Genomic DNA, 27792 nt, shown 5'->3' with positions numbered 1-27792 from the left:
CGAGAGTTGATAAACAAACAAAATTATATTCTCATTAACGGCAGATCAAAACACAATACACACGTATGCACACTCCACAATAGTTACATACAATACGTCACCAAACAAACAATGTACTACACAGTACAATCAACCACACTTGAAACAACGGACACAGACAACAATACGCACCACAATGCAGTCGCATGCATTGAACAACCAAGACACTTAAAGACCAAAGAGATATAAAACCTATTCAGTCCAAAGTCCTTGGAACAAAAGTCTGAATGATACTCTTCCGAGAATCACTCACTCAAAGTCCAGCGTTGTTGTCGTTCCGCAGCTCTCGAAGTTCTCTTCCAGGAACCCTCCCGTCTTCAATTGGCCACTCTTCCAACTTCAACTTCTTCGCCGGAACACGTCGGCTTCACACTCGCAGCGGTTGCCACGGGTCTTCGCTCGATAGCGGTAAACACACACTCTTGCCTGTAGCTCGAGCCGTCCCTACGGACCACAAACTTCGCCGACTACACGGCGGACTCTCTACGCACTCTGGCGCTCACTTCCGTCTCCTCCTGTTCTGTCACTACGGGCAGAACCTTCGCCGACTCCACGGCGGAATTCCTACGCGCTCTGGCGTTAACTTCCGTCACCTCCTGCTTTCTCGTCTCGGCCGCTCGATTAAATACCTTCCGCGCCACTTTCCAGACATTTCTCGTCCTTTCGTCGGCGCGATACGCAGCGAAGGCTGGAGAGAGGCGAGACGGTTTGTCAGCCCTCCGCGTCGGGTGACTCAGCTCGGCGTAGCCACGCCTCCTTCGTTCTGGAAGTTTCTAGCGCTTGCCCGGCCGCCGCTGTGGGGTGAGGAGGTTCGTCTGCGAAGCCGTGCTTCTGCGGGGAGAGCGCGCGCCCGGGAGCCTTGGATGTTTGCTTTCTTTTTTTTTTCTTTTTACCTCGCGGCGTTTCTACCGCCCGTTGTCGCAAGGATTTGGCGGCGCGCTCTCTTTTTAGCGCTCGTTCTGTGACAATTAGTTAGTGATGAAAATGAGGATAATTTAAGTATAATGACGAAAGCTTGCTGCTTGTTAGAAAATCTAAACAAATACCCAATGTATTCTGTCGTGGTCGTCCTGCAAGTCAACTGAGCGATGATAACGTCGACTCGACATTCGCTGTCTTCACGCCTTTGGTGGTTTCTCTCTTTCACGAATTTTCATCTGAATGTATCGCCGTTGTGTAATCATTTTGTTTGCGCTGATTGCGTTGAATTTCGAGACTTGTTGAGGGAGAAACAAAGAAACTCGAATTGCGAAATAGGCGGTTCGGTTACAGGTCGGCCGTCATACTACGTTCGCAGTGGTTAAACCTAACGTTATTCGATTTTGCCGCCATGTTGGCTTGCGCAGTTGTGACGTGACGTCATAAGTTTCCGTGAATGTATCCTTTGAAGGCGTTTAACTCCACCTGAATTTGTGCGCCCCCCTACCCCACCCGACATAATCCCACCGATGGAAACACCATGAAGAGGATAAATATCTGTGCAAGTAATGAACAATAGAAGCGTAGCTCATTGGGCGAAGTGGTGCCGACCCATATAGCAAACTGGTAACTCAACCCCCCACGGTGTGGTGTTTCTTTCCTTCGTACTGCAAGTTCGCGCTGTCGGTAAAATATTTGGTAACGTACTGCAAGCACTACTACTTGCGTAAACCATGAACATTTTAGCTTGTTAATTAAGTGACTTGAGAAAGAAAAGCAGTGTGCGTGCATGTGTGTGTGCTTGGCGGTCGACTGAGAAAACACGACAGCAATACAGAGCCCAAGCTTGTTTTCTTCCACCCTTCGAAGTGCTGCCAGTTCGCATGCATGCATGTCCTCCTCACACAAGTAGCGGGCACCGCTCGTGCGGACTCATGAGATCGCCCGGTTTGCATTTGAAAGCAGCTGAGAACTCTTCGAGGTTGCGTACTGCCGCGTTGCAGTAGCTGTTCTCGTGCCCACACCACTTGTGGCAGCTGCTGATGAAAAAAATCTGTTCCGGAGTGTAGACTTCGAGACCTTTGAGCAGCACGTGCTGGTGTGTTCTGCGGAATGCCTGGAAGGCGAGCCGCAGTGCGCTGCTCTCCATGAGCGCCTCGCCTCCGCCGTGTCGACACTCGAGCCTGTTCCGGAACTCGTCGGCCGTCGCGTCGTCCCACCAGTTGATTTTCCGACCGCGCGCATCGTACCAGCGCCCCAGCTCGTCGAACGTGTGCAGTAGCTCGAGCGCCATGCGCTGCCCGAGGCCAGCGTAGTTGAAGGCGGCCGGCAGGGTATCCTCGAAGTAGGGCGTGTTCAGTATACCGGCAGATACGGTGATGATGTTTCGTTGTGCCGAGTAGGCGACGTCAACGGCCGCTTGGTTCGCCTCGTGTGTGTCCCTGTGGCCACTGTGTTCGGTGACGTTGATGTACGACTTGAGAAAGTCCTTCAGGCCGAGGTCGCTGACGCGAGCATAGATGTGGTTCACTTGCGCCTCGCTGCGGTGTCGTGGCAGAATCCAGGCAAGCTTGCGCAGCTTGAGCGTCGCCATGGCCTTGGGCCTGTCGCTCATCCAGTGAGATGCGCGCACGCTGGTGATGGCGGCCGCACGCAAACCGTCGGCTATCGACTCCACGGCTCTGCGAGTATGATGCGTGGCGAAGTGGCGAACGACGAAGGCGTTATAGGCGAGTGGCATGAGGTTTGCAGCTTGTGCTAGGCAGGTGGTCTTGATTAGGCTCGGACTGGGCTCGAGCCGTCCCAGCTGGTTTTCTTCTAAGGTGGCGCGGAACATGTCGTACTGCGTCAGCGAGCCGAAAACACGGGCCGTGTGCCACGCCACGTAGCGTCGCAGCGCAGGCTCCCCACGATGGCGCCGCAGGAAGTTTGCGTACCAGCGCACAGCCATCGGTCCTTCGACGTCCACCGGCGTGTGCGAGTTTGTGCCGGGCAGCTCAATGAGCAAGTCACTGAGCGTGCCGCACTCCTCGGCAATCACCTCCAGGGGTACGGTGCGAGTCACGTGCTGGGCGGCGGGCGCTGCTCTCAGTTCTCCCTCGATGAGCTTCAAGTCGTGCGCCACGGTTTCAGGGTCATCCAGCAGCGCCATCTCGGCCACCTGGAGTACGTAACCTGGTGAGCTGTTTGTCGGCGGTGGATGAGCAGGTCGCACCGTGACCCCGGCGCTTGCGTTGTGCACGTTGTACTGCACTGCTAGAAGCAAGTACATCGCGTGGCGAGTAGACAGCCGCAGTAGTGCTCGAAACGCGCTGCCCATGCTCGCGTTGGCGGGTCCAAGGCCCAGCTGCACGATGAATGCACGTAGCGTGCTGCGCTCACCGCCACCGGGCGACAGCGAGGCCACGCAGCTCTGGTAGAGAGCCACGACCTTGTCCACAGCCGACTGGCTCCGTTTCGGCACCCGGTACGCAGACCAGGCGTAGTTCATAATGAGTTTTACACGTGCGCCAGCTCTCTCTATGTGCGGCCAGCCGTCGCAAACGAAGTGCTCCAAGTCCTGGCAGGGCCCGATGCTGTGGCTCAGCGAGATGTTGAGCGCCATTGCGGCGCTGCGGCAGGCTGTCGTCGAGCAGAGCCCTGGCGCGGAGGCCGTGCCCCGGCGGCCCAGAAACGTGGCAAGCCCCAGCAGCGACAGGGGCAGGCCGACGAGCATGGCCCCGGTGACACCGCAACGCCATTTGCAGCGACGCTGCTCGCACGACATTCTCGTCCTGAAACCCGCAGCAATGGCCGCCGTGCCGCCTTAATTGGTCGCGCGGCACGAGACAGCAGGTTTGCATCCGCGGTCGGTTGTTAGCTAGACCCACTGCGGGGGAAGAGGAAAAAGTCATCAACGACTGCGACACTTAGGATTGCTACGCCGGTTTTGCAATAAGAATTCGGGAATGCACAGGGACACGTTACTTGTGATATACAAACTTAACGTTCGCCCAATTCTGGAATTTGATTGCGTTCTGTCTTCCGGAAGTGCTGAGTACAAATTAGGAACTCTTATATTGCTAGAAAGGCAAGCTCTGCGGCTGTGTCTCGGGCTACCCAGGTGTGTTGCGAATAGCGTGCTTTATTTCGAAGCTTGAATCATTCCACTTGATGCAAAATTTCGACAGTTTACCGTGCAAACATTTTTAAAACTGTACGATGCGCGCCTCTCCTGTTCACAGACAGTTTTCATGAAGTATCCAGTTTCTTTCTTTAAGCGCCCGTGGTGTCGTTATCAAAGACCCCAAGTCATTTTCATCGAGTATCTGTTATCAAATCTTCACGTTTCCCTCCAGCATTTAACTCCCCAAACCCTACGCTCCGTGCCAATTGACTTAGTTTTCGACTACATTTTAAAAAAAAACCGCTAAGTTACTTCCGAAGCATATTCTGGAGGGCCTCCTAAGATCATCTCAGTCATTTTCCTAATTATGAAGTAATTTCGATGGATGCAACACGAAATCTTCAGAAGGGTGGAGTAGGTATTTTTTCTCATCAGCTTAATTGGTCTTTTGCGCTCCGATTGCCTGACTTCACGCCAATTTATCTCGCAGAATTCGAGGCTATTACATTGGCTCTTCAAAAACTAAGTTCTCAGCAATCAAAAGCTATTATTATTTCGGATGCTTTGTTTATTTGTACACATTTAACGTCCGCAAAGCAGTCTCCTCTTCTCCGGATATTTTGGTCTCTCGTACCGCGTAGCATATCAGAAGCTCGGTTTCGTTGGGTCTCCGCGCATGTTAGAATTGCACTAAATGAAACTGCTGACTCGCTCGCTTCGGCATTTTTAAATTTCCTGGTGGTACTAGTAGCTCCACAGTTTTCTTCTATTACTGCCGAACGATTCAAACGCCTGTTAATCTTAAAAATCAACGAAACATGGCTCCTACAATCTTTAGAATTCCGGCACTTGCAATGCACATGTAACACCGCAAAATGCCGTTCCCGTCAATGTGAGGTAGCCCTCACAAGCTTTCGCTGTAGGGTTCCTTGGTTAAATTTTTATCTCTACAAATCAGGACTTTCATTAACTAACCTATGTGCCGTTTGCAATGAACCGGAAACTATAGATCACTTTCTTCTCGCATGCCGCTACTTCGCCTCACTGCGCCGAATAATTCTTGAGAGACCGATTGGTATGTTCGGACTGGCAGTTAATACATTCACTTTTTTATCGTTTGGAGCCAGTCAGTTGGGTGCGGGCCGCAGTGCTATTCTGTCAGCGCTAAATAAATTCATTCAGGCAACCGGAATGATTCGCTACTAGTGGTACTGCCGAATATGTCCAATTCTTTGTCGACATTCTTCATTTTTGCTCATTTGTTTTATAATTATGTTTTATCAAATTCTTCTGCACTTTTCACCATTTTTTAAAAGGAACGTTATTATTGTTCTTGTCTAATTTCTCTTTTTTTGCAAGCGTTGTGTAGAAAATTTACATTATAAGGTACAGTATGACCGATCCCCCTTGTGGGTATGAGCCAAGATCTTCTAGACAACAAGACAAGACTTTCTGATGGATCCAGCGTTTCTAGATATCTAAAAACTTTGGATGGAGCAGACAAATGGGCGAGTTGTCTTCAAAACAGCGCAAACAACGCATGTGAACGAAGGAAGAGAAACTGTAAAAATGACACTGCTGTGTGACTAATGCGCATATCTTTTGTCCTTTTTATTCACAAAATGGTCAGTTTTCTTACATAAAACCAAAAGGATAACTAAAGGCGCTAACGTGCACCTGACCGAGGCCCTGACCCCTGTCAAGGCCTTAGTTAGGTACAAATACGATGCGCTTAGACGGTTTTCCTTATATGAGTTCACTTCGCGGTTCGTCATGACGTTTCGAGTTGTGACTCTTGTCGTCTTATGACGGTTCGCAGCCACATTCATGGTGATGGAGCACTTTGTGGTGCACGCCCACCCCCTCATCCTATCTGTCATCTCATTGTCGTACTTCTGAGTGCAAGAGCATGCAGGGGTTGTCCCTGGAGCCTACGCTTCGGGCTTGTCACCCTGGCAGTGGAACTGTACTTTCCACTAGCGTGCACTCGAGAATTATATGAATTTGACCGCTGTACTCAACGTACCGGTCAAGCTGCAAGTATAATACATACTTCAAAACTTCGAAAGCAGGCCTGTATATATAGTCTGTTAAAACGGTGGAAAAGAGAGTGTCTCAACAGGACCCTACTTTGGAGAAGCGCTAGCGGAAGAGGCGGACGTGCTCATAAGTTAGCAGCGGACGAATGTATCCAATTTTGTAGTTCCTTGCAAGGTACCTTCAAGAACATGGACAATTCTTAGAAATATGCAGGGATCTGGCAAATCTAGATCAACGATAAAAAGAACAACACAGAGAATCATGGATGACCTTCTGGGTACTGCTGAGGAGCCCTAAAATAAAGATACATCAACGTACCATCAAAAGAGTGCGACTTGAAAACAATATTACCGCCACTATAACATAGAGTAAAGTATTCGCAGCTTCAGCCATCTAAGCGCAACTCAGCCCTGGCATCAGTGGCGTAACCAGAGAGTGAAACACCAGGCCCGTGCCCCTCCCCCCTAAATTATTTTCCGTAGCATACAGAGCCCAGAATGACACTCGACCACATAGGCCTGCCCGGCCCCTAAGTAATATGAAAAGGGTGTCCCCTTCTCCCCCCCCCCCCCCCAAAAAAAAAAAATCTGTCTACGGCCTTCCCTAGCATAAACCAAAACATCGATGTCATGGGTGCTTTGGTGTTTTAAAACACGCTTATCGGAGGATGTGCACATCATGCTATATCTTGCGCAATCATCTCCCTTTGCATCACTTAATTATGTAGCTGCGCGCACGTGCGTTCGTACCCTGCAGTAGTTTTCAAAGTTCGCGATTTACCAGTAAAGTTAGGAAACACGAAGGAGCGTGGATGTGTGGATGGATTGATGAACTTTATTTGGTCCTTCGGAACGTGCTTTAGCACGTTGCGCGCCGCTCCCACGTCGGAACAGAAAGACCAAGTCTCTCTGCTGCGTCGCGGGCCCGGTGGACTGTCCATAGCTGTTGTTCAAGTCCTGAGCTTGCAATAGCGCCCTCCCATTTGGACGGCGTGATGACTTCCCCACAGCGTAACGTTGGGCACCGCCAGAGCAAATGTTCCAAGGCAGTAGGAACATGTTTTAGTTGGCTGTACTTCGGGATAAATTTCGTTTAGTAGCGCGGGATTAGGGTACGCCCCGACCTGAAGAAGTCCGAGTGTCAGAGCCTGAGGTCTGCTTAGTTTTCTGTGCGGTGGAGGGTATTGTCTCCGCGCCATGTAAAATTGTTTTGTTAATCAATTCATTATATGAGATGGGAGGGTCACGGTTCTCCAAGACATCAGCGCCGCGCCCCCCGATAGTTATACGCGGTTACTAGTCCTATAGCGCCTAGTACTAGTCCTAGCTGACTCGTTGAGATTGGGCGGGGCTCCCTCAATGCGTCCCATATGAGCTGGGAACCAAACGAGTGTGTGTGGCTCGATGTCCTTGTCCCGAAGAATTCACAAAGCTAGTTCCGATATTGTTCCCTTGGCTCGGACCGCTGATCTCGAGTCACTGTAAATTGTGGACCTCCTGTTATCCAGCAAGGCCAACGCAATCGCCACTTGCTCTGCTATTTCAGCCACCGTCGTCCGGACCGTTGTGGCACAATTTTTTCGGTAGGGGGTGGGGAACCTATTGGATCTGAATGGGGACCGGCCAGGCTAATAGTCATTTTTCGCGACACCGTGTGGCAAAAAAAAAAAATAGGGGGGGGAGGCGGACAGGGGTTCGGTGTGCTACTCTCTGGCTGCGCCTCTGACGCAGGGCGTATATTATGTTAAACCAAACTTCGCTGCGGCACTTACACTTCAGATATGCGTGATGACATTTTGTGAGAGTAGTCCAGCTGCAGTATCAAGTTCAGAACGAAGTAGACGGGAAGGCAGCATAAAAGGAGTGCGGGGGGGGGGGGGGGGGGGAGGTACTGCAGCTGCGCTTTGAACGCGCCTTCCCGCGCCCGTATTCCCCGCTAAAGAGACATTACAGCACCACCAACCCCCTTTCCCTCAGGGACCCCTCTCAGTTAGCTGGCCCCCTTCTCCAGAGAGGTGCAATTAAGCCTGGTATCACACTGGCTTAACTAACTCTACCGATGTAGTCATGGAACTCCCAAAGACCTACGTACCGCTACATGATGAAGCGCGCGCATATTAGTTAATTTTACCGCGAAAGCTGTTATGAGATCTTAACACGCGTGTCACGTGCGGCGCCGTAGTTTTCCGCCGCCGCCGGTCCAGTATCGCAAGAAAAAAAAAAAGACTCAGTAAATAAAAGACTTCAAACGGCCACAGTAACGACTCCTTTTCTTCTCTCTCTTTTTACACATGGTGAAACCTCGCCTCATTGCAACTTATGTCCTAGCACCAGAGCCGACTTCCAGCACATATTTATGAATTGTCCAAACAAACCCAAGCCTCCGTGGCAAGGGTCAGAACACCAGGAGCGATGGGAGGTTGCTCTGCGCAGCTCGCAACCGGGTTTACAGCTCCGGACAGTGAGCTGGGCCAGAAGGGTCGCCGAAGCACAGCAGTGTCCGGCCACCTAGAGCGGCCCGAGAGCTCGTCGTCATCCTGATTCCACTTCCCCTAAGTTGATTACCTACCTACCTACCTCAGTAAAAAAAAAAAAACGCTATTGAAGCAATGGCGTTTGAACCCTGTTCCGCTGCGTGCCAGCCCAGTATTCTGCCACTGAGTCACGCTACTGAACTGGATGCCTGGAACTGGAAGTAGAGCAATCGCGTTGACTTGACTACTAAAGCATTAAAGAAAAACATAAAAAAACCAACCAGGCGTCACACAATGCGAATTGCATAACGACTGGTTCGTTAAATGCTCCAACATATTAAAGAAACGTGTTCTTGATCACCTATTAACAGTGACGCATACTCACTTAAGGCATAATTATTCATCGTCGTCAGCCCCTGCATGAACAAGTTGAAACATCCCTCGTTCCACGATGTGACCCCAACAGAAAGGGGGGAACTATCCATGCAAACACGAAGGGGTCGACTCCACCAGTGAAATTCTACTGATTCCCATACCGATGGTACAAAAGAAGCAGACGACAGGAATGATTAATGGCGCACTGCGCCGAAAAAAGTAAAAAAAAAATTAAATAAAAATTAGCACGCGCACAATGCACTCAGCATAACGGGTGTGAATTCCTGCGTCACCGTTCCTCTTATCTATCGAGTTACTGGGACATGCACGTCCCCATCTTAAAAGTATAAATTACCATAATACTTTCAACTTCCGTGTTAAGAGCAATGTTAAAAAAATTGCCAAGAAATATGTTTATGCTGCTACTATTATTCGATATTGTTGGGGACGTAGTAGTTGAAGCTGTGTGCACATGTGGTATTAGTGATGTGTGGTTATATATTTTTTATATCTACGCAGCGCCGACGGAAGTGTGTGGTTGCCAAAAGCTTGGACAATAATTTGTAGCAGACATTTTGTAGGAAACTGCAAAAAATGACTCAAGTCTGCACCCGTCGTATGTGCCGACAGTGTTTCCAGCAGCTTACAATAAACGGGCACCTCACACAGAAACGGCGCAGAGGTATGATAGGCAGTGAAGCGCACAACTATCTATGCATTTTAAAGCATTTTCTGAGGACTCTTGATTCCTGATTTCAAGCTCAGCGAGAATTCGTTTCACGTATGCGCATTTATCAAGTAAAGCTAAAATATAAGGGTTTTGATCAAACATGACACTTCCACACCGCCACATTTTAAGGGTAAGATTGGAACGCGGTTAGTAACAAGCACTTTGCTTTATTGATAGTTTTCATACAAAGTAGAAATGATTCAAGCAACAGACAATGCAAAATGTTTAATCAATACGTTTTCATGCGTACCTATATCCGTGAAGTACTCGTATGAAATGTTTTTGTGCGCACAGATGGACACAACTGCTAGTTTTTTTTTAATGGGGCATTTTGCCATGGTACATGTTTTCATGGAGTTTGATTTAATATGCAGTACTTGTTTTATTTTGTGAATGTAAGGCGTCACTAACAGCATCACGGAAAATTCCTAAACGTATACTCACTTTTAGACTTGTTGTACATTTTATACTCGAAGATGATAAAAAAAAATATTATCTGGCACACTACAGATATGCTCAATGTTGATCACCGTACAATATTTGAATAAAAAAAAATCCAACGTATGAACGCTGTTGTGAATGGCACGATCTAATCTTTGCCACAACCTTATTTTGCTTAGATGGAAGCGTGCATTCTGTGAGGGCAGCCAGATGATTGATTGATTGATTGATTGATTGATTGATTTGTGGGGTTTAACGTCCCAAAACCACCATATGATTATGAGAGACGCCGTAGTGGAGGGCTCCGGAAATTTTGACCACCTGGGGTTCTTTAACGTGCACCCAAATCTGAGCACACGCGGGCAGCCAGATGAGCACAAAATTCCGTGGAGCAGGCTGTGCCGCAAGGTATTGCTCAAGACGACCCAGCAATGCAAGATGGAGAGAACTCTGTTTTCCTCGATGTCTATGACACGCTTTCAACTGATTTAGAATCGCTAGAGACGCCAGCGATGCAATTACGTTTGCCGCTGGAGATGCGAAGCTCCCGCTTGAGTGGACTCGACCACGACAACTGCGAAAAAAAGAAAAAAAAATGCATTAGCCGTTGTTGCACGTCCGTTGGCAGATACAGTGAACCAGTTGTTACTGAGTGTGCAGGGGCAGCCCGAACAACACGGGGCATTTTCGATAGTGACCAAGATAAAATGCCTTTATAACAATGTGCTCTTCCCCTGCAGATTAGACAGACACAAAAAAGTTTCTCTGAAAGCTGGCCGCTCCTCATGATGGTAGGCACGCTGTTCGTGAACTCGAAGTACCCGCGATGTGAACGGTGATAATGCAAGGAAAGACACGCGAGATAGATGTCAATTTTCCTTGTGGATCAGAAAGAAATCCCAAACAGACTAATTATTTTTGAAGTGCTGTGTATATAGCGCACGATAACTTGGGTGGGTGCTAGTAAATATAGGTATCCCAACTAATGGCAGTCACAGCGCAAGAACCGCTTAACCTAAAGCACGAGAAGCGGCCTTACCCGTGCATCCAGTAACACACATAGTACCTACTACACACAGCAAACCAAATAAAACAGGTATATAATTATGAACGTACAGAAAGTTGTATTCACCTCTACCGTTGTCAGAAAGGAAGAGGAGTTGGCTCTCGAAAGCGCCTCGTCCCAGAGTACATGTCACTCATCAACCCTTCATCATCCAATTACGTTCAACCCGGTAAGGGTCCCACCCCTGGGTAGGGGACGGGTCTTTTGTTGTTTCGGTTGAACGGCCCTACCCGGACAAGGGCGCCGCCTCCGCACGACGCCCAGAGCACCGCGCGGACGCGACGGCCGGTGCCTGTCCCAGGCAAGGGGGCCACTCTTTAGTGCCGCTGACGAGGTCAGGGCCCATGGAGCTGTGGCCTCTCCATCGTGACCGGAGGTCGAAGACTCCCGTGGTCCCCGCTCAAAGCGAGCGGTTGCGCCACGCCCCCGCGGCGCGCCGAAGACGATCGGCGCGCGCGAGGAACACGTAGCAGGCGTGTGCCCGCTGGCTGCCTGCCAGCGAGCGGTTTGAATTGCGCGCGCGTCGCAGCGGTCGCGCGCGCGGCAGACCGGAATACGCACGCCGGCGGCGGAGCTAGCGAAGGAAACGAGTTTAGCTCGGAGGGGGAAAGGATGCATGCGTTCTCTTCCTCGAAGAGAGGCGGGAGAGGAGGGGAGAGCGCCCGCGGAGGGGCGCGCTCTTTGAACGAAAACGCGTTCCCCCGGAGAAAAGAGGAGGAAGGCGCTGCCGAGCAGAATGTTAACGAATCCCCAGGCGTGGTGGCTTGTCCTAGCGCGGAATGAGTGCGCTGTTGGACTTAAACAAAGCATGCAGGCGAGTGATGCCTCGCCAAATCCTGCTGCTAGATGTTCCGCCATCATAGTTGGATGCTTAGTTGCCCTTTAGACTCACTATAGATCACTGCCGGTCGGTGCCAGGTTTCGAGAAACTTATTTCACCTCTAACTCCACGTCGTAAACAGCGTTGTCTTTCACTTGCGAAACGCACTTCGCTCTGACGAGGACGGCGTCATCTTCTACAACTTGCTTCCTTTTACCGAATCGCGCGCGACGCGAAACTCAAAAACACGTGCAGAACGCGTGCATCGTGCGAGCAAAGCAACGCGTTTTCAAGGCAGAAAGGCCAACACTCGAGTAACCAGTTTTCGCCCCACATTGACTGACAGCGCCAGGCTCCGCAGCGCCTCCCTCGGCGTGGGTACCACGCTTCTCTGAAGGATAGCATAGTGAATGCTGGCCTACTACACAAAAATTATGATTTGTCACAAACGACTCCAATTTTCGGATCGTCCGCGGGCCCCGTCTTCTTAGGAAGGGCGCTTTTGTGTTGGAAGGACGACCTCCGGCGACCCAGCGTGGCGCCGGCTCGTCTTCCCTGCACCTGTACCGAAAGGGACACGGGCGGTCTCTAAAGAAAAAAAAAAGGAAATTACCTCCATATGGGACGGGAGCACGCGTAAGCCCCTGACGAAAAAGTTTGGACTGCATCGGAATAGGCAGTGGACGTACAGCCAGCAACAAGTGCGGTCGTCGGTGTCGCGAGTCTCGCGTAGGCGACGAGCATGGAGTGACCCGCGCAACGTATTGAGACGGCTGCAATTCCGAGCACACTCGTCGTCTACCAAGCCGGCGAGATCTTAAGCGGCACCCGTCAACTCCCCTACGTGCACCAAGAGCTGGCCTGGTCCGTATGGAACTTTTTATTGGGACTTTTTTTAAAACTTAATTTATTATAACCAGCATTTTTTTTAAATATTTGTAGTTGTGTGCGCTGCGTCGCATGTAGAAATTCAAAAGCGTGACCATGATCTTTTTCATGTAATTTTTCTTGTATCTCCCTTGATTTCCATCATGTTGTTCTTTTATTAATATTCCGCGTATCTGTCTTTAGTCTGTATCTTTTGTAGTGTTCTCTTAGAGCATTTCTTGTTTTGTAGCTGTTCTTTTCCATCGCGTATCAGTTTTATTCCTCTGTTATTTTTGTGAACTCCTGCCTTTGCCATTGCTTTAATTAAATGCTTGTTTGTGTGTAATCAAATCTCCGTGTCTGCTCAATGAGTACGTCAGTCAGGCCCACACATCACCACACGTGCAAACCCGCACGGGTCGACCAACCTGATAATAAATTTGAAAAGTGCCACTTCGAGGCCTTTTAGGCGTCGCAGGCCGAAGGGTAAAGTGGAAGCCCGTGAGTCTGGCGCACGTCGATTTCGGATCGGCGGGGCCTCGCCCGAAGTGTGTGACATGATTATTTATGGCGCAGTGGGTACCCAGCAAGTGTGCTAATTGTAGCAGTTACCCAAATTGTTTAGAAAAGACTATGAAAGTCCGCTCTTGCAGCTTTCGCTGTGAATGTGCTGCGCATTCCGCACAGGCCTGGCAATTTCTCTTTTTTTTTTTTCAGTCCCACTTTCTCAATGAAGTTTTTACTCAATCACTCCCACTTCGTATTCAAAAATACAGCCATGTGAACGCTCCAGCAAGGCATGGAGTCCCCCTCGAGTACCGATCGGAAGGGATGATTCTGATGACCTGTGATAGATGGCGCTCACCCACACAGGGGGATGGGCCAAGAACCGGGCGGCAGGATACTTAAATGCAACTAAAAAGAAATTAAAGCCAATCTGAAAAATTGGTTCAGAGATAATACTGCCAATACACAAAAATGGTTGCTGAGCAAGTGGTCGACCATCTCTTGTTCCTGACAGACATCACTACGAATTATAAAGATCTTGTCTTGTCGCCTAGGATATCTTGGCTCATACTACATGGGTGATTGGCCACACTGTACCTCATAATAGATAATTTTTTTACAACGCTTGCTAAAAAAAAAGAAAGAGAAATTAGATAAGAACAATAATAATGTTCCTTTAAAAAACGTGAAAAAAGTGCAGAAGAATGCGATAAACAAGAATATATAAAACAAATTAACAAGAATGAGGAAGGGGGACAAAGAATTGGATATATCTGGCAGTACCACTAGCAGCGTATCCTTCCGGTTGCCTGAATGAATTTATGTAGCGCTGACAGAATAGCACTGCGGCCCATACCCAACTGACTGGCTCCAAACGATAATAGGGTGGATGACTGGCAATCCGAGCATACCAATCGGCCTTTCAAGAATTATTCGTCGCATTGAGGCGAAGCGGCAGCATGTGAGAAGAAAGTGATCTATTGTTTCCGGTTCATTGCAAACTGCACATAAGTTAGTTAATGAAAATCCTGATTTGTTGAGATAAAAATTTAACCGAGGAACTCTACAGCGAAAGCTTGTGAGGGTCACCTCACATTGACGGGAAAGGCATTTGCGGTGTTCCACGTGAATTGCAAGTGCCGGAATTCCTCAGATTGTAGGAGCGATGTTTTGTTGATCTTTAAGATTAACCGGCGTTTGAATCGTTCGGCAGTAATAGAAGAAAATTGTGGAGCTACTAGTACCGCCGGGAAATTTAAAGATGCCCAAGCGAGCGAGTCAGCAGTTTCATTTAGTGCAATTCCAGCATGCCCGGAGACCCAAAGAAACCGAACTTCTGATAGGCTACGCGGTACGAGAGACCAAAATATCCGGACAAGAGGAGACTGCTTTGCGGACGTTAAATGTGTACATACAGACAATAAAGATCTGAAAAACGATTCATTGCCCTTATTTTTGAGTGATTGTGTTCTTCCTCCTCCTCATATGTCTTTGAAAACGGCATTCCATTTTAGACAGAAAATACCATAGCTTGAAGGCGTGCACGCGATAAGCTGACTGATCAGGGCACACACCACGGCCGTTCAGAAGTTGGAGCGTACGTAACCAAAAAAAAAAAAAAAAAAAAGAGACGAAATTTTGACACACACGTACAGTTATAACTTTTTAATGCTTGTAGTAAAGGCGCGTCTGTACCCCACTCCCACTATTGTTCCTTATTTTTCTTTCTTTTAGTTCCTGCGCAGGCAGGCCAGTGACGTTGGTTACACGTCGATGTGACCTATGGATGTAATCATGGCCTCCGAGAAGGTAGGCGCGCGGCGTGTTCATGGCCGCGCGTTTGCCTTCTCGGAGGTCATAATGTAAGCAACGTTTTTTTATATATGTATTTATATAAATAGCCTGCTTGCGCAGGAACTAAAAGAAAAGAAAATAAGGAACAAGGGTGGGATGTAGTCCAGGTGGCTCAGCTGATGGTGCACACGCCATCAAGCAAGAGATTTTGTACCTAAAACGGAACGCCGTTTTCGAAGACACATGAGGCGGAAGAACACAATCACTAAAAAAGGCCAATGCATCATCTTTTCCAAGGCGTTTCCGAGGTACTCAATCAATCGCATTGTAATACAGTGTCGTACACTGTACACTGTAATGATGTTGTTAAGCGACGCTGTTGGTAAGGGCAGGTTTTTGGTTCCTGTTGCCCTACAAACCGCCGTCACTGTACAAACGCTTGCATTTGGCGTTCTCGATAGCGCGAACACTTGAATAAATAAATTGAGAAAAGTTTTAAAGAAGATGAAAATTATGACGATTACTGTACCTGACGCATAATTTTAAATATTGTTCATGAATTTTTCGAAGTGGCTTCAGGCAGCTTAGCAACTGACGGTAAATGATAAGAACTATGTTATTGAGCGCAATGATTTTCTCGCGCGTGCGCCAAGCGTGGGGCGGACTACTTGCAGCACCCCCCCCCCCCTCCCCATTGTTCGTTTTTTTTCGCTGGCAGCTTTCAAATTCGCGGCGGCGAAGAAAGCGCGAACTTGAAGAATTAATTTGAGGAGCCGCTTTTTTGTGGTGAGAACATGTACCCTTTTTTGGTTGGTGCAAAGTGTGTACGATGTGTGTTGTCTGATCTATGCGAATAATAAAATTGTGCGTCTTTTGTCAGCAGGTAACTTCAATCTTGCCCGTTCAACCGTTGTGCGTGCAACGGACGCGCCAACCAGAGTAAGTACTGTTTTGTCCAACTCGGGCAACGATTGTGTAGTTAATTTTAAATATTTAGCCTCTAATGATAGAATAACGAGTTCTTGCAGTATGTATGGGTTCGTTTACATTTTTTGTCGGTAGCAATGTTGGTGTGCGATGTGCGTCCATGTGGTGGTAGCGTTGAGTGGTACCATTTTCATGGGCTGTGGCATTTTGCCCGTTCAACCGTTGTTCGTGCAACGGACGCGCCAACCTGAGTAAGTACTGTTTTGTCCAACTCGGGCTCCGATTGCGTAGGTAATTTTAAATATTTAGCCTCTAATGATAAAATGACGAGTTCTTGCAGTATGTATGGGTTCGTTTACATTTTTTGTCGTTAGTAATGTTCGTGTGCGGTGTGCGTCCATGAGGTGGTAGCGTTGAGTGGTACCATTTTCATGGGCTGTGGCATTTTGCCCCTTTTTTTTTGCAGGAACGCTGCAGATAGTGCGAAATAATGTTAATAGAAGTGATTGTGTCTCCATTAATGCTGTCTGTGCATATGTTTAATTTGTTTTGAAATTGAAGGCGAGATATCACGCCGGGAGCTGTGCGAATGCGCTCATATTCGCCGTTTTATAACGCTACGCGCGGCTAGTTAAGTTGCGTCGTGGGGGCCGTACATTGGTTAAGTATATTTAGGGGGTGCTTTTCGTCGTTTGCGTGATATCCCTTGCGGCGCTGCGTTGAAGCGATGAACATCATCTCGCTCGCTGTCGACAAGCGCGTTCTTACCTTAAAAAGTTATCTTGGTTATAGGGCTCTAGAAATCAGCTCGTACTGGTTTGGTTTAAATGTCGTGTCTCTAAATTCGTATGTCTGCAAGGATGGATGCGCGTCTAGCTGCATTCTGATGCGTGTAACATCTGAGACTATAGCGTTCAAACTCGGAAAGGGGTCAAAGTCGGTTGTGAAAAGAGAAAACTGTGTTGTTCATATGAACAGGAAAAAAAAAACGTTCAAGCAAGAAACCGATGAACATGTGGAATGGCTGCTTGAAGTCAATTGCGATTTCATACGTTCTGGTTATGCACAAAGCACATTAATAATGTCTCACTCACTGGTGTAAAACATGGGGGGGTCAGGGAGGTCTTGCTTGGCCCCCCCCTCCCCCCCCCCTTGGGCTCAGGGTGGAAAAGGCACCCTTTTGCAAGCCCCCCCCCCCCCCCCCCTGAAATTTTTCTTTCAAGCGTCATATCTCTGAATGGCTTGACAGTGAAGTATACTAACTTTTTAATGTCTTCTTAAAATATTTTTAGCTCGCTTTTTTTTTTCAGTGTGTACTGGTGTTCAGTGCTCCAATGCTGTGTGAGGCTGTTGTAATCACAACTGTTGATTGATAGATTTCCCAGAAGCCTCAATACAACAATGTAATTTCACATTCCAGGAACCCATATTTGTTTTTCAGTTTGATTTCAAGGTACGGTTTTAGTTTTTATGGGAGTAAAAATAAGACCTACAAGATTTATGAAAACAAAACAACTGCCATGGCATGATGTGCAGCCCCCTTTGGGATTTTTCTGGATTTATGCCACTGGTTTCATCTATGCCTTCAAATAAAATGCATAATAAGTCACACAGTGTACTACGTTTGTGATGTTTGTTCCTTAATCAGCCCCTTAATGTATTGAACAAATCATCATGATGGAAGTTTTCACCACTGTTCAAGGGTCACCATCACCTCGGCAAGGTCGACAGCTGGGCCTCTTACTATGGTTCCATATTACTTAAAGCAGCGCATACAAAAAGTGGACACAACGAACGGTTCGAAAACGTTCGTTGTGTCTACTTATTTTACCTGTTTGTGCTGCTTAAATAATACACCGCCATTACCACTTCGGTAAGAACAACCCTAACTTTCGTAACTCTTTGTCCTAATGTGGGAAAGCTAAGTGAAACTGCATCTATTTGAAAATATGGCCTACATTTAATACTGCAAGAGGAACTTATAGGCTTTGGTTCAAATACTAGAAGTGAAATATAGGTTTTGATTAAAGAACAGCAATTTTTAATCAGTTATATGAACCACATGTGTATGTCCATTATTCTGTGATTACATGAGGTTGCCATGGCATTGGTCTTGGCTGTTAAATTGAAATAGAAATAATATATATATATGTGTCAGAAATTTGCACTGCACATTACTGTGATATTGAGCATCTTTTTAGTTTTAAATAATTCATTATATTGATGTTTGTGTTGATAGTTTTATGCTGAGCACTGGAATGTTCTGGAAAACTTCACGGGACATCTTCAGTTCTCAATACTCAAGCAGCGATCATATTTGAGATAGAGCAATTTCTTCTTCCCTGTTTTGTATAACATTTAGTCTAGCAGAGCAAGAACGCTTCAACATGTAGTTGACCCCAGCCGGCATGTGTTTGTAAGTGTTAAAGGGCTGGTCGTTTATGGCTTTGTGCATGTTGCTTGTGCCAAGTTCATGTCCTGAAGGTGTGCCATTTGGCTGGTCAAAACCATGATAGGATTGGAAGTCATGGTACAGTGGGGCCTAGATTTAGGAATACTTGTGACCTCCTGGCGCTCTTTAGTGTGCTCATGATGAATATAAGTATATGAGATTCATTATTATTATTTCTCTCCACATCAATATTGCTGCTGTGGCTGGTAGATGAGCTGGCTTGCTTGGATGGGGGGAGTGTGTTTGGATAAGAATAAGGAATGGCACTCGCAGAAAGTAGGTCAGTTTGTGCTCATGTGCATCTTACTCTATGTGTATTATGCACAGAGTGCTGCATTGTCATGCAATCCACATGGCTTAACCTGAAACACAAGGAGCAAATAAATTTTTAGTGAAAATCTAGCAAATACATAGGAGCACTGTGCAGTGCCTGAAAAAACAGGCGACAGCTTCGCTTTCTGACAGTTTTCACACTGTGCAAATTTTTATGTTTGCGTGCTTCTGCAAGAAAGCCCTAACTTCTGCAAAGCTTCTTGTCATGATAATGGGGCTGCAGGATGGTGCAGAGTTGGCATGTGCAGTGGTTTGTCTGGAGCACTTACAAAAGTTTTTCTGTCTGGGAGTTTTAGAAACAGTGTACCTAGAATTCATAAATATACCTTGGCTATTTGTTAATCCTTTGTTGTATGTGTGATAAACATTGTGTCATAACTTGCGACCTCGTAATTATACACCTGTCTCTTGTCAATGAGGAATGGCTGGCAAAGTCTTTAATTTTAAAAAGCGGCACGGTGATTGTTGAAATAGTGCTCCAAAAACCTCGTAGTGCTACCTTAATGCCATGGAAGTGCTTATTGGGAAGTAAAATTGCATTTGTGGTCAACATCGCATTAGCGCACTTCAAATTACCTGCCTCAATGTGGAAACTTTCACGTCACTGTTGCCGTGAACAACATTGCCCGACTTTACTGCGTGGCCGCCAACACTAGTAGCAGCTGAGCGAAAGCAGCGGGCGCCACAGCAGCGCAACAACAGCTATTGAACGATTTTCTGCCATGGGCTCTGAAATGGAAGGTGTGCTTGTTTCAACTGGGCCCTGCTTGGTGGCCCGACCGATTCAGTTTAACCAGGTGAAAATTGAACTTTTGAACCACTCGCGTCATTACCCGTAGTAACGTGCGCCGTTTCTTTTTTCCTTGAATCGAACAGAAACGCACAAGCAGAATTTTATTAGATCTCTTGATGCACTTAATGTTCTTTATTTGGGCAGCTAGTTCAATTACTAGTGATTAACTGTAGGCGGTAACTCTGATGTCATTGGGATCATTTTCCGAATGTCTTGGGCCCAAACAACGAAACGTTCCTTTCCTTTGACCACGTCCTCTCCTTACGTGAGGCTTCCTTACAACCAAGTACCGACGGAGGAAGCAAGCGTACTCTGAAAGCTCCCTCAACCCGTCCTCGCGGGAGGAATGGTTGCCGCGCTCCTGCGTTCGAGATTATCGAATATAAGCTTTGCTCACAAGCGTTTATTCTGTAAAAAAAAGTTGGGTCACCACATCACTTCCAAATTGAAGTGTTAATATAGAGACGTGTGTATGCTTTCTTCCAACTACGATTACTGAATGTGAAAAGCTACCGTAGTCGAGCGCAAAACGTGCATTCTAGTAACACTGCGCGCCGTCGTGCCTGGCACCGTGCCCGCACGCTCGCCGCTTGTGTCTCCCCGCAGAGCTGAGGTGGGAGGGTCGCCTCGAAAACGAAAACATCACGTGGGCTAGCTGTGAGGCGAAGCGCTCGTTCAGGGCAAGGAGCGGACCTAACAGCGCATGAAGGTAGCCCCAAAGCAACCTTAAGCTGAGGAAGCGCCAAGGAAGCCTTCACCGAGGGCTCCTCAGTGAGGAAGCTTTCAGAGTGACATAAGGCGGCCTCACAAAAATGAAGGCTTCCTCACTGAGGAAAGGAACGTTTCGTTGTTTGGCCCTTACTCGTGGCGCACGTGTTCTTGTGCATTTACCTTAATTTATCCGTAAGTGGGGCATTGCTGTTGATAATATTGTCAATTTAAACGTTGTCATACATTGAGCTTTTACTCTGACATGAATTGTTATTTTACCTTGGTGTCCCTTTAATGCATGCAGTTCAAATTGAGAAGCATAAATGGATATACTGTGGCAGTTTTATACATAATCATGTCATATTCGCACATGTGAAATAATGGCGTGTTTTTAAATGAATAATATAACTTGAACCATTGTGTGCTTTCCTTGAACAATTCTTCTGAGTGAAGCTTGACTTTCATGCCATATGCTACATGTGTAACCTTCACATTCTTCCTTATGGTATGCAAGAGTGACGAGTGAATCACATTAGTAGTATGACTAGTAAACTGCTCTCATAATTGTATTCATGCTGTGTGACAAGACAAAAATGTGAATTTTGGCAATGAACACTATATGTTTTCTGAAGTGGAGTGTGCTCTTCTTTTCAGGATGGCTTGGTATCCAAAAATATTCGCCCTTAAAAATAAAGGGGGCAGAGGCACGGAGCTACCATTTCCATCTGGACGTTGCTCAATCGGCGGGTATGTGTTAATATTCAGGCGGAACTAGTTGGCTAGTTGGTTGAACACTGCACCGCAGTAGTCTAGTGGCTAAGGTACTCGGCTGCTGACCCGCAGGTCGCGGAATCGAATCCCGGCTGCGGCGGCTGCATTTTTGATGGAGGCAAAAATGCTGTAGGCCCGTGTGTTCAGATTTGGGTACACGTTAAAGAACCTCATGCGGTCAAAATTTCCGGAGCCCTCCACTACGGCGTTTCTCATAATGATATGGTGGTTTCGGGACGTTAAACCCCACATATAAATAAAATCAATTGTTGGTTGAACGTTTTTAATCGGGAAACAGTGGCTAAATATTAAGACTATGCAAGGAACAAGCAACACAGTGCTTTGTATGGTATGTTGCTCGTTCCTTGCTTTGTTTTCATTTTTACCACACTGTTTCCTAATATTTAGGCTTTGCATATTTTGGCTTAGAGGCTGTAAAAGTGTTACTGTCATTTGGGATTATAACCTTGGCCCTTGTAATAGCTGGGCAGTTCTTGTCTGTTTCTGCTTACTGGCTACTGTGTTTTTGGAGCGATGTGTTGATGTACAAGCTGATTTTCTTTTTAAGGCTTGCAGAACTTTTTCTTTTGTGAACTCAGTGATGTGATAGCTACGCTAGTAGATTTTGATCGCACCAGATGATCTGCGAATGCGCGAGTTAGCAACAACGGAACTGCAGCTATATTAGCTAGATTATTCTGGTGCGGTTTCTTGCTGTGCGCTTCAGGTATATTGGCATTTGGCGCACAAATTCTTGGCAAATAAACCGATTGAATGAGGTGCGAAACTGTCCGAAACTCCGAAGCTTATTTTATTTCACGCTACACTGTATATCCTAATGTTAACATCAACAATAAAAAAAAAAAAACCTGTCGGCTTGGTTACTGTGGCCAGGTCGTTTTGGTGTGATGTTCTAGGGTCACTTCGTGCAATTCATGTTAGTTTTTAAAAAATGAGAAATAATGTTCCTGTCGTCACGAGAGCAAAGCTCTTTAGTGAACGACCGCACGTGAGCCATGCAAGTTGAAGTATATTTGCGTAGCTCTCCATAACTGCGAAGATGAAGAAAAAAAGGAGAGGGGGGGAGGCTCTGGCGATTACTTTATGCCCAAGCAACACGTTCCATGTGCACTGTGCTGTCAACGCAGGAGTTTCACATTGATGCATTAAACTTGAATGATTATGAAACCATTGCCGTGAAGGAGGTGTGCATCCATGGTACAGTGACTAGCCTCATGCCGTTTGCAAAGGTTTAATGTTATGGAAATCTGGTGTACGACAAAGTACTTCCTGCTGCACAAGAGATTAATGAGTCGGTAGGAAGTTTCGGTAACAAACAATGCAGCAGATTAGCAGTAATGCACTCTGGCCACTGGTGGCAGCCTCAGTGTACCACTGTGCATTTCCGATGGAGGCGGAAATGTTGTAGGCCCGTGTGCTCAGATTTGGGTGCACGTTAAAGAACCCCAGGTGGTCAAAATTTCCGGAGCCCTCCACTACGGCGTCTCTCATAATCAAATGGTGATTTTGGGACGTTGAACCCCACAAATCAATCATCAATCAATCAGTGTACCACTGGGCGCCGATGTCGTTGCTAGGCCTCTCGCTTGGAAACTGCAGCATACGTTTTCGCCATGTACCACATGGTGCAAGCTGTACACATACAATATGCAGTTGCAAGCTTAGTTTGTATCACAGGTTTTATTCAAGAGTGAGAGACACAACTTTATTTTGGTCTTACTTAAGCAATATACTTAAAGTGTACCTTAAACACTTTTTGAGTAACCATGGAATTTATTCACTGGGAAAGCTTATTGACTTACAAATTAAACGCCACAAATATTTTAAAAATTCGTCCAGTACAAGCGGAGTTACAAAGATTTGTCACATGCTGCAATCGCATTCTCTCTTCTCTCGTCCCGACGAAGAAGCTAAGCAGGTAGGGATGGGAACGGCAAACAAAAAAACTTCGCGCACGCCTTGTGACCTTGAGCACTTTTTTCTTTCTTCGAAATCGCGGCTTTTTCAGTGCGATCGTGCACGCACGCATGTACAAGTGATGGCCTTTCGCGGCAATCTCTGTAACAATCCAGTGCGCCATGTTCAAATCAAGCAATGGCTGATGGGTAATCTATGTGTGATTTTTGAGCGTCTTCCGTCATTTGTCGAGAGAAGAGAAAGCAATTTTCAGTTGACTGATAATTGCGAATTCCAGGTCACGTGTTGCGCTATAACATTTGGCTCGCATGTTCACGGGAGCTTCTACTACCGATCGGCAGCATTTTCTGATCATGCTCGAAAAGTGTTGCAGGGCCCCTTTGATAGTCTTTATCGCTTTTGGTGAGAGGTCAGTTTGGGTATTGCTAGTATATTTACACGATCTTTGTGTTGCCTGAAAAACACTTATCCACTCTGCTGCTGCTGGTGGCAATTGCCCCTGCAATTTAGCACATGTTGCATGAAGTTTTGCTGGGGCTGATCAGTCCATTGGTCGCTCAAAAGGCTTGCTGTGAAGCAATAGGGCATTGATAAACTACCATGCATTGTTTTATACACAGCGAACTTATAAACACGTTATCAACATGTTGAAAGTGCGCAGTATATAGTTGCCACTCTGCCAGACTTCGTTGACTGTCCCACACATTCCTGCTGCACTTGACATCCTTTGAAATCATGTAAAACTATCATGATTCATCTAGTTATGGCTATTAAAGCATGTTACTACAGTTTGCAGATGCATTTAAACATACTGAGTACTCCAAGCAATGGTATGCACTGTGGCAGCGGTGGAGTAGTGGCACTCTCATTAAGATCAGTCTGTTGTGCCATGCTGTGCCAAGAGGGGCAACCTTCTGTTGCACCTTTGCGAAAATTGCATATCTTGCGCCAACTGTGCACCAAGCCGTTGTTCTACAGTCTGGGAGAGAAAAGGAAGACTCGGCGTGCTTTCAAACCATGTTTAATCTACCACTGTAATTTATAGAGGTCATTGAAGCTTATTGACAGGTTGTATGTAGCTGAAATAGTTGATAGGTGCAACTCTGCCTAGCTATTCAGAGTTAGCCATACTGAGCTCATGAAGATTTCTGTTACTACTTGCATACTATGTTACATTAATGAGCTCAGTAAAATAGCTTCTGTTGTGGACCAGCTATATTGAGCAGTACGTGTCTATGCTTGAATAAGACCATTTCGTTATGACTGGTTTGTTTTGGTAAAATAAGTTTTACTTTTTTGGGGGAGATACTTCAATTAAAGTTCATGCAGGGTGCTTAATTTACAAGTTGTGTCTGACCATACAATAATTGTATTAATGATACCACTTGCTGTAGTGTACTGTGGGATTTTGTTGAGAAAGCGTGCATTCGGCAATCTTGGTTCTGTTTCTTGACTGTAGCTTTGATTCGTGTTTGAAAACTTGCAAACGTTAAATGTGAAACCTCGCATTATGGCAGATTTTATGGGGAAAAATTCACCCACCACGTAGAGGTACTATAGCAACTCTCACTGCTTGGGAACTCGTGTTATTGCTTGGAAAAGGTAAAAGTGAAGAAAAGTTTCAATAATAAAAAAATGCAGGGCCAAAGTAAAAAGTGCAGTAAATTGATTAAAAACCCAAAATTACAAATGCGTAAAACAAACCCTGTTTAGCGATGTTAGAACTGAGGAAGCACTTAAATACTGCCTGTTGGATGTATCCTGGCACAAGTGCATAAATGAAAGTGCAGCATATGTTGTGATAAAACGGGCATAGAAGAGGTTTTACAGATATTACTCATAGGATGTTACTTACAAGTTTTGCATTTTAGCATGCACTTTCATGTTAAATTTATGGTCCTCATCACGAATTTTATGTTCCTGCCTGTAGAGTGTGATGTACATGTTTTTAGCACGATTAGATTTTTTATAGGTGTGACTCACTCGGTAGCTTTCAAAATGTCTTACTAACTGGATGTGCTTTTTTTTTGTAGAGATGCCTCGTGTGATGTTCGTATTCGGGGTGCAGGCTTAACTCATTGCCTGCTTATTGTTGACATGAACAAGCAGGTAAATATGAACTTCCCTTGGTTGGCATCTTTTGATTGTTTCTGAAGTTGCCAGTATTGCCTTGCACTTGTGCTGATAAGCTGTCCAGTACTGTACAAAGCCTTTTTTGATATTATTTGTCTTTGCCTCATGTTTTTATGCTATTTCTTCCTGCATAGTTTCAGCATTTCGAGTGCTGTAACAGACTACAGCCAGTGATGATATTGTCTGTACTTCTAGTTCTTTCTTTCGTTATACTTTCCTGTTGTGATGTGGTTTATTGACGCTGGACGTCAGGGAAGTTATGGCGGCGGTTTCTTCGACATCGATGTCAATAACATTTCACGGCGACTCACATGAAGGCCTTGGGCAATCCCACTTGCCTGCAGCTCCTGCTCGAGAGCTGCAGCAATCAGTTTCCCTTCTTTGTAGTGGAGCAGCAACACACGGGGGACAGGGAGCGTCGTCGAGGAGATGGGGATCGGGCACTGGAGGAGGAGGGGCGGTTATCCGAAATGCGAGTTGGTAGGGTGCTTGGCGACGAGGGATCGGGCATGGTCATCGCGTTGAAAAAAGAAGGTAGGTAGTGGCGGCAGTGGTGAGCGACGTGGCCAGCGACACCACAGGTGAAGCAGATGGGCCTGTTGTCCGGCGTTTCGCCACACGTCTGGGCGGCGGAATAACGGAGGGGAAGGCCCTGCGTAGTGAAGCGGCACTGCAGATTTCGTGGTCGGTGGTGAGGCGGGGGCCGGCATCACAGGGCAGGCATAGGGTGAAGGCTGCTGAGGGGGCCGAGAGGGGATGGCAGTATAAGCGGCTCAGAGACGAGCTCAGACGGGGGCATAGAGTGGAGGTTGTTGAGGGGGCCAAGAGGCGATGACAGTGTAAGTAGCACAGAGACGGGTGGTTGCTGGGACATAGAAGGTAGTGCCTCCGCGATTTGCTTGCGAATTACCTGCTGAATGTCAGGAGCCAAGGTCTGCACCGGTGCGTTGGTGAGAGGGAGCAATAAAAGCAGACGCGCTACCTCCTCATGGATGAAGTCCTTGATGTGGATAGCAGTGGCTGCTGGTCGACATGGTGAGCAGGAAGCTGCAAGCTGGATATTGTGTCGGTCGTTGTGAGGGCTTGGCGTGCAATCGAGTGCTGCTGGCGCAACTCGTTGAAACTCTGACGCTAGGACATTAGTGCTGCGACGGTGGCGGGATTTCTTGCGAGCAGCATCTGAAAAGCGTCGTCCTCGATGTCCTTGAGGGTGTGCTCAATTTTCTCCTCTTTGGTCATGGCTGAGTTGACACCATTGCAGAGGTTTAGCACTTCTTCAATGTAGCCTGTGAAATTCTCACTGGGGAGCTGCGCCCGTTGACTCAAGTGCTGCTCTGCCCAAAGCTTGGGAGCCGATGGCCGAACGAAGACTTCCATAATGAAAGTCTTTAAGACATACCAAGTGGGAAGGTCGCTCTCATGGTTGTTGTAACACAATTGAGTGATGTCCGTAAGATAAAACTGGACGTACCCAAGCTTCATTTGGTCGTCCCACTTGTTACTGGCACTGTTATGCTCGTACTTCGATAGCCAATCATCCACATCTGAGTCCCCGGAGCCGGTTAAGACGGCCGGCTCTTGCTGGCGATGCATGTCGCCGCTGGTGACGTGGATGACTGAGGGTCCAGTCTGGAGAGGGGTCTCGTTGGTCCTGGTGGTAATGGGGTCACGGAGCAAGGGGAGCTTCTGGGAACGAAGGTCCTGGTTGGTCAGGGAATCCACGTACCTCCACCAAATGTCACGTGGGTTATTGTCGCTGGACATCAGGGAAGCTCGACAAACGTTAAATGTGGAGCGACGAAAAGTGGCGGGCGTCAAGCAGCCAAAATCCGGGCAAGCACGAGCGCGAGTCTGGTGCTGCTACTGACGTTGGTGCTTGCTTGCTTGCTTGTGTCTTTCGTTGTTGTATTTCCTTCACTATACTGCGTCAAGTTTTTTGTGATCTAAAATCTTCTACTGTTAAATTAATCTTGCACGCCTTGGGTATGGTAATTGCTTGTAGGTTCAGAGCAGCTACATTTTTGTTAGTTCAGTCTTTAGAAGTGGCTCAGTGGTGGTGGCACTCTGATTTGAGGTATGATATTTGTGCTTTTCATGGCTGTAGAATCAGCATAATGATAAATTCTTAGTAACGTGTACATTTTGGTGGTCACTTCATGAAATTTGAATAAATTTGTGCAGTCCACTCAAGGTGTTTCTCTTCTGTTGAAAATGCCGAACATCATAAGGTGGCGAAGCACAAGTCCTTCAGCCTTACCCACAAAATATATCTTTAGCTTGGGGCCACATTATATTCTTCAAACTCAATTTGAAGAATATTATCCAGCCTTAAGGAGACTGGATGATCGACCCTTTACTTTGGAGAAGATGTTAGGTGCGTGGCCTTCAAATACATTAGCCCAGAAAGCCACACGAGCCCTTCTATAATTTTTGAGGGCAACATCCCTGTGCGACCGTCTGTGAAATCTGCACTGTGTGTGTGATGTTTGTGTTATGTGCAATGTGTATCTCCTCCACCTCTTTTCTCCTTTACTGCCTCGTTCCCCTCTCCCCCCGTG

The 27792-nt window shown here is 46.9% G+C and overlaps 2 protein-coding genes and 1 long non-coding RNA gene across 7 annotated transcripts in view; 1 reads left to right on the top strand and 2 right to left on the bottom strand.

Annotated features, from left to right (window-relative positions):
- Positions 1-6: 6 nt before the first annotated feature.
- Positions 7-3954, bottom strand: LOC119176672 (endothelin-converting enzyme 1). The gene has a single exon (XM_037428030.2). It carries the CDS (start codon positions 3722-3724, stop codon positions 1859-1861), a length of 1866 nt encoding a protein of 621 aa, XP_037283927.1. The 5' UTR covers positions 3725-3954; the 3' UTR covers positions 7-1858.
- A 5878-nt stretch (positions 3955-9832) lies between these two features.
- LOC142775617 (uncharacterized) lies at positions 9833-13104 on the bottom strand. Of its 2 annotated transcripts, none has more exons than XR_012886834.1 (2): positions 12622-13104; positions 9833-10696 (listed from the first exon to the last, which is right to left on the bottom strand). It is a non-coding gene; the product is annotated as an uncharacterized LOC142775617 (long non-coding RNA). The 2 variants fall into 2 exon arrangements; XR_012886835.1 differs by lacking the exon at positions 12622-13104 and adding an exon at positions 11255-12277.
- A 2335-nt stretch (positions 13105-15439) lies between these two features.
- LOC119175957 (uncharacterized) overlaps positions 15440-27792 on the top strand; it is a 41955-nt gene continuing 29602 nt past the window's right edge. Inside the window, exons 1-4 of one of the 4 annotated variants that reach the window (XM_075877145.1) lie at positions 15440-15484; positions 16060-16115; positions 21047-21139; positions 25135-25210. In XM_075877145.1, coding sequence (XP_075733260.1) covers positions 15455-15484; positions 16060-16115; positions 21047-21139; positions 25135-25210 — 255 coding nt within the window. In that variant the 5' untranslated portion in view covers positions 15440-15454. Of the gene's footprint in view, positions 15485-15864; positions 15963-16056; positions 16116-21046; positions 21140-25134; positions 25211-27792 lie in introns of those variants that run through there. The other 3 variants (XM_075877144.1, XM_037427028.2, XM_037427027.2) reach the window with 3 other exon arrangements.

This window comes from Rhipicephalus microplus, chromosome X (assembly GCF_043290135.1).
Source record: "Rhipicephalus microplus isolate Deutch F79 chromosome X, USDA_Rmic, whole genome shotgun sequence".
Classification (NCBI taxonomy): Eukaryota; Metazoa; Arthropoda; class Arachnida; order Ixodida; family Ixodidae; genus Rhipicephalus; species Rhipicephalus microplus.
The sequence above is the reverse complement of the archived record's forward strand: the minus strand, read 5'-3'. Positions and strand labels throughout refer to the sequence as shown.

Bases quoted from the DNA above. Each gene is read 5' to 3' on its own strand.
- LOC119176672 (XM_037428030.2), bottom strand. From the start codon at position 3,724: ATGTCGTGCGAGCAGCGTCGCTGCAAATGGCGTTGCGGTGTCACCGGG.